General features: G+C 37.0%; 1 protein-coding gene across 4 annotated transcripts in view; it reads left to right on the forward strand.

Annotated features, from left to right (window-relative positions):
- The window catches only part of YLPM1 (YLP motif containing 1), a 35,648-nt gene extending 33,991 nt beyond the window's left edge, over positions 1 to 1,657 (forward strand). For 3 of the 4 annotated variants that reach the window (XM_030239880.2, XM_050974845.1, XM_050974846.1), the window contains exons 20-21: positions 714 to 892; positions 1,263 to 1,657. In XM_030239880.2, the coding sequence (XP_030095740.2) occupies positions 714 to 860 (147 nt within the window). In that variant the 3' untranslated portion in view covers positions 861 to 892; positions 1,263 to 1,657. Of the gene's footprint in view, positions 1 to 713; positions 893 to 1,262 lie in introns of those variants that run through there. The other variant, XR_007777651.1, reaches the window with a different exon arrangement.
- The last annotated feature ends 4,343 nt before the right edge of the window (positions 1,658 to 6,000 follow it).

The raw sequence follows: 6,000 nt of genomic DNA on the forward strand, positions 1-6,000 counted from the left end.
TTTCTGGCCTAGAGCCTTTCTTCATTGCACCTCTCCCTCCCTTCTTCCTGTTGCTCTCCCTTCCATTGTTGTCTTGTTTTGGGAGTGTCACTGTGTATGTTAAACCAGATATATTAAAGAGCTCTGCGTTACCACGAAGAGGTGGAGTGCAGATAAGGAGATGTAAAGATGGGGAAATAACATATATATTAAAAAGTTACTTAGTGTAAAGAAATAGTGGAAAAATTTAAATAGAAATATATTACAGAAGATAGAGAAGAAAACTGTCCTTCATTCATTTATTCATTGCTGACTTGCTCTTTACCATGTCTTTCTGTAGTTTCATTGTCATCTTCTAGATGTTTCTGTTGTGCAATTGAAAGACAGATTTCCCAGAAAAATAAAATAGTAAATGAGTTTGGATAATTCTTGCTGCAGAAAGTGTTGTTTTGAACAGAGAAATAATTGTAATAGTTATACTTCAACTCTCAGAACTATAGCACTGAAATGGAAAAAGCTTATCATCTATACCTTTTGTCTACTCCACAGAACACCCAGTCTATTCAATTCAAAGTAATTTCACTCTTTACCTGTCAGGAAAAAAAGTAATACTTACCTGTTCTAAGGAAAATGAGTAGAAATTAGTATTTTTGTATTCTTACTTGCAGTTGAGAGCCTAGATTCATATCAGGATTTCTTGGAAGATTATTGTACTGATAGGATGTTCTCCATAGGTGCGATGGGCAGATCTAGAAGAAAAAAAAGATGCTGACAGGAAAAGGGCCATCGGTTTTGTTGTTGGACAAACCGACTGGGAGAAGATAACAGATGAAAGTGGTCACCTTGCCGAGAGAGCCCTCAACCGCACCAAGTATATATGAAAAAATGGTTAAGTGGATTTTTGTGCTTTGAGGTAAATATTCATCTTCCGTTGTTCCATCTGTGTTTATAGCCTTGATGTTCTTCGAGAGTTGAGGCTGCAGTTCACCCCTTTGTTAGAGTTCTCCCAGGCGAGGTTATTTGATTTGGAACTTTGTGTAGTAGGTGTCAGCTGTGCCTATGTTGACATGCATCCTTCTGTACAGCACCTGACAATAAAGAGGGAAGGATTATCAGCTCTCAGATCTCCCAGCCTTATTACAGGAAGTTTGTGGCTCCATTTAGAGTAGTTTAGCTTTGTGCCTACTAGTCCTCTTGATTTCAGACGTTGCTTATTATATTTTAATTCTAACCATGTTAATTGCTGGTTTACGTGACATAACAGACTTTTCCTTTCTTTACAGGCCATTTGTTCTGCGGAGAAGTGAACCAAGGTGTCATGAGCATCTTGCATGGGTCATGTCACTCCCACCTTCACAGTTTTTCTTTGTTACTTTAGTTTCAGCAATTTTCTTGAGATACTGGCAGATAACCAGTGCCCTCAAAAAACTCATTGAATCCCACTACTCCTAAGTGAGAGAGAAAGTTTACTTTTTAATATTTTTGGAGGGGGGGGGAGGGTCTGTAGTTTTAGCTGCTCTTTGTGGGATAAAGTGGAAGGATTAGACAGATGTTACCTCCACTGTACCATCACAGAATGTTTATCACCTTTGCTCTGTGGATGTTCTCGTTTTATACTGTATGTACCTTGTAGCTTATTGTATTAGGAAGCAGAACAATAAATTTCACTATAAACTCAGTCTTCTTGGTGGACCATATGGTATGGTTTTTGTTTGACGTTTTTAATGTGGTCTGTGTTCACATGTTAGTGCTCAGAACCATCCTTACCTGGAAGACTTACTGTGCTCATATTCTGGAATGTGTCCTGTCTTCTAGGTTTTTCACCTGCTCTTCTTCTCATAGACAGATCCATTAAGACCCCAGGTCTTGCTAGCCTTTAGGATTCATGTTCCTGGAAAGCAGGAATATCATTATGTTTGGATTCTAGTTCCTCCGTTATGTCAAATTTTCATTACTATGTGAGTATGAATTCTGCTAGGTGGTTCTGTAGTGTTCAAGGGAGCACTGTATGAAAAGCTTGTCTTTAGTGCTCAATATGCAAACAGGTACTACAGAATTTTCTGAGGGGCAGCATAGAAAATTTGTTTTGGTCTTATTATACCTTTTGGTCAACACTGATCCTTATCAGGGTGTTTAATTCCATTCATAAGTCTACTGAGTCATAGAGATGCATCTTTTATAAAAGAAGTGACAAAGACCAGAAGTTATATCCTTCTTTTCCTTTGATAAATATGTTAAGCTTGGTTTAAAAAAAGATGAATGAATAAAAGTCCACACTATTAAAAATGGTGCAGATTCTTCATAGATGCTGGGATATCACTTCTGCAGAGCATCAAGTTTGCTGATGAAAACTTTCTTTTGTCCTCACAGGTTTCAAAGCAAATGCTTTGTATTAATGATGTTGTAACCAGGAAATAGGTTGAAATTTGAAAAAAATTGCTGTTTTAATGATGAATTGAATTTTTCTCTTTATCTTTCTGAGCAAAGAAAATGAAGTCCTGAATTTTCCTTCTCTGTTGAGTGCTTACATTGTGTTTTGCCTCTAGGTTGTTAAATCAGTTTGTTCTGGTGTCGTGGTAGTTCAGGTTGTTAAAGAAGAGCGTGGTTGTAATAGATGGGTTTGTTCACCATTCTAATTTTTGGTTTATTGGCTGCTTCTCAGCCTTCTCTGTGGTGCATGATTAAAAGTTTTTCAGTAAACAAGGGGAATAGCTGATCTTGAATTATGCCCTGAATATGTTTAATACAAGAAAATTGAGCTCCCTGAATGCAGCATTTTTAAAACAGAAGGTATTAAATGCACGTTTTCTGCATACACTTAATTTACAAAGCATATATGCTTCTAAAATGTTGCTCAGTAAGCACTCTTTGAATTGTGATGGAGAATTGTTGACAAAGGGAAACTAATAATTAACAAGAAATGACTACTGTGTATTGCTGTGGAAATCAGGTGAGCTTCACTTTGGAGAAGTTACTCTCAGGTATGTGTTAAATGGGTTTCAGTCTATACTCAGTTTTTCATAACAAAGCTGGAGTTCTCATGGCACACCATGAGTTGATGCTGCTTCTTGACTCTTAAAAACTGATAGTGGTTTTGTCTGTATTTTTGGTAATACAACTGTACAGATCCTTTTCTAATATTTTTCTTTCCAGACTAAAGAGCACTTCTGGAGCATTCAAATGCATGGTGTCTGTCAGAAGTTATAATATTGTTTACTGGTTTTACAAATTTTGAAATTATTTTAGCAGATAATACTGAGAGGTTATGTCATGCTGTTTATTCTGTGCTGCATGTAGAACCAAAGAAAAATGAGCAGAGAATATACATAAAATTATACTTTACTCTGATGAGAACTGACAGAAAATATATCAGTCTTGAAGTTTAAAGCAAAGTTCAGTTATGAAAATATACCACTGTAGACTGTTGCCAGACTGTTTGGCCAGAAAAGGCTGAAGGGCTTGGGTTTTGTTGTTTTCCTGAACTTCAGTCGTTTTCCCCTTCTTTAGTACAGAAATATCAATATATCCCTAATCTTTGCCATTTGTTTCAGTTGGTTTGAATGCTTAGCAGATCAGTCTTCAACTTCTTGATGGGAAGTGGCTCTGAAAGAATATAACTTATGCCAGAACTACAACCTATAGCAGATTCTACATACTCCAGCCATTAAGTGACTGAAGAAATCAAGCAAAAAGGAAAAATTCATCATTGCTGCTGGCAGAACTGAGAATAGCTAGCTGGTCCCTTACTTGGCTCCTAACCAGAGGTTGGTGATTAATGATTTTGCTTTCATCTGGGAAGTCCTTAAGTACAGAATACATTGTGTTGATCCTGATTTAGCTCTTGCTCTTATGCTCACTGAAATTGTCAGTAGAACCTTTCACAGCACTGAGCAGAATGAATTCCAGCTTTCATTGATAACTAAATAGGAAGATATGCATCTAGCACTCTCATGTAATGATCCATCTTTGACCATGCATGCATTTGTGCTAACTCTAAGTTGAGCTGTTTCTGTGTATCACATTGAAAAATTCAGCTCTGAAAAAAACATCAGCTGCTGCAGAATGGAGTTGCTACCTTCTCAGCAAAGTTGACTGTTAAAGCAGTATTTTCTGTGAATTATAGTTTCTTATGGCACTTCACTTCTTTTCAAGTCAGTTTGCTTTTTTAATATTGAAGCTACCTGTCTCATGAGAGAAGTACATGTGGTTTTTGCAAGGGAATGTGCAACATGCTGTGCTATGTGAATAGAAGCACAGTTGTCATCTTAAGTCACCTTGTGTTTTACTGTAGGATTGCACATTAGGTGTGATGGTATGACTATGGTAAGAAAGAATGAAATAATAGCTGATAGTATTAGGTCAGTTCTAGAAATTTGTTTTTCTGTTTCCTCAAATGTTTACATGAACAAAGATAAATAACTTGCATTATTACTTCCCAGTCTTTCGAAGGGAAGAATTTGTATTGGTACAAGTTAGTTTTACTTTTCACACATCAAGTTGGTTTTGGCATTTTTTGGACTTTGCTTCAGTTATCTTTGTTAACCCTGTCCAGTAATTTTTCCTTGCCTGTCTGTCGATACATAGAATACGTCACTGCTCTTTTCATAAGGCATTATTTGTTTTAATTATTTTCAGAAGCCTTTTAATCTCTGAGCAACTGTTTAGGTAACCATGGGGATACTGAGAGGATTTCAGTAGAATCTTTTCTGAAAGGATTGAATTGGAAAAGTAGAGTTCTGACATTACACTGAAACATGTATTAACCTGTCCCCAAAAAGTGCACATCTAAGGCACTTGAATAATTTAAAATTATCATAGAACTGTAAGTAGCAATTCCTGTTAGAAAGTTTGATTCCTGCAGAGGAATAGTCTGTAGGTAGTGTGCTTTCAAATGAGAGAGAAGAACATGACCTCACCAGCCAAAATCACTTTTTCCCAATCTGAGATTTCAACATCATCAGAACACTTCGAGAATCCTTTTGAAAGGAATAAAGAAATTCTGCCTGTGGGACACCTTGCTGTCATCTAAACACATTTATTATTACCAGAAGAAAAAATAGTTTGTTCATTTATATTAATGCTGCTGTCATGGTGAATCATTTTTTGTGCCCTTAGGAGACAATTTCCCTTAGCAGGCTGTGCCATCTCTTGTAGCTTCCACACACACAATACTGGACAGACCTTGGGATTTGAAGAAATATGGGTGATCTGGCTTTGGAAGCAAGATGTGCTTTTTTGAAGTGTGCTATGAAGTTCATACTGTCTCTGGCAGCATGCAGCTAGGTAGCTGTGAGCTGACTAAACTGAAGGCCTGGAACTCTCCTGAGAGTATTGTAATTCAGCATTCAAGGACTGGAAAGGAGAAGCAGTACTGCATTTTCTTTGCTTCTGGAATGTTCACATGGCATGCATCCTCAGGAAGCAAAATAATGATGGATACATGGCTCCTTTCTGTTATGTCTTGCTTCACTGTTTAATGTTTCCCAGATTATTTCTGGAAAATGAGTTCTAAATTCTGATCTTGGGTTCACTGACAATTTGTGATCAGACTGCAGCAGGACAACTTGCATACTGTAAGGTAAAATATTTGAGGAAAAGAGATGGCCATCTCAGTTGAGATCTGCACACTTGGAGCATCAGCTATTCTTACACTGTGGTTATACTTAGTTTTCTTGTCATAATAGAAATGAGAAGACAAAGAAAAAGTTTCATAGAATTTAAAATATGAATGGCATATTTCTGGTTTTGAGCCTCTAGGGCAATCATCTTTATTCTCTTGTAAAACTTAAATCAAGATTGTTTTCTCTTTTGCTCGTCTATTTCTACATGCGGGATTCAGAATCCTCCAATGAACTAAAGGACTGTTTACTTCAAGGAACACTTACAATTTCTGCTCAAGATTAATCACTTCATCATGATGAAACTGCTTTGTTTTATTCTTACCTCTGGAGTGTTCCAGCAATTGCGATTTCTCTTCCAAATTTGCATGGTACTGAATCTGCAGCCTGGAGCCTTAAGTCT

The sequence above is a fragment of the Serinus canaria genome, chromosome 5 (genome assembly GCF_022539315.1).
Source record: "Serinus canaria isolate serCan28SL12 chromosome 5, serCan2020, whole genome shotgun sequence".
NCBI lineage: Eukaryota > Metazoa > Chordata > Aves > Passeriformes > Fringillidae > Serinus > Serinus canaria.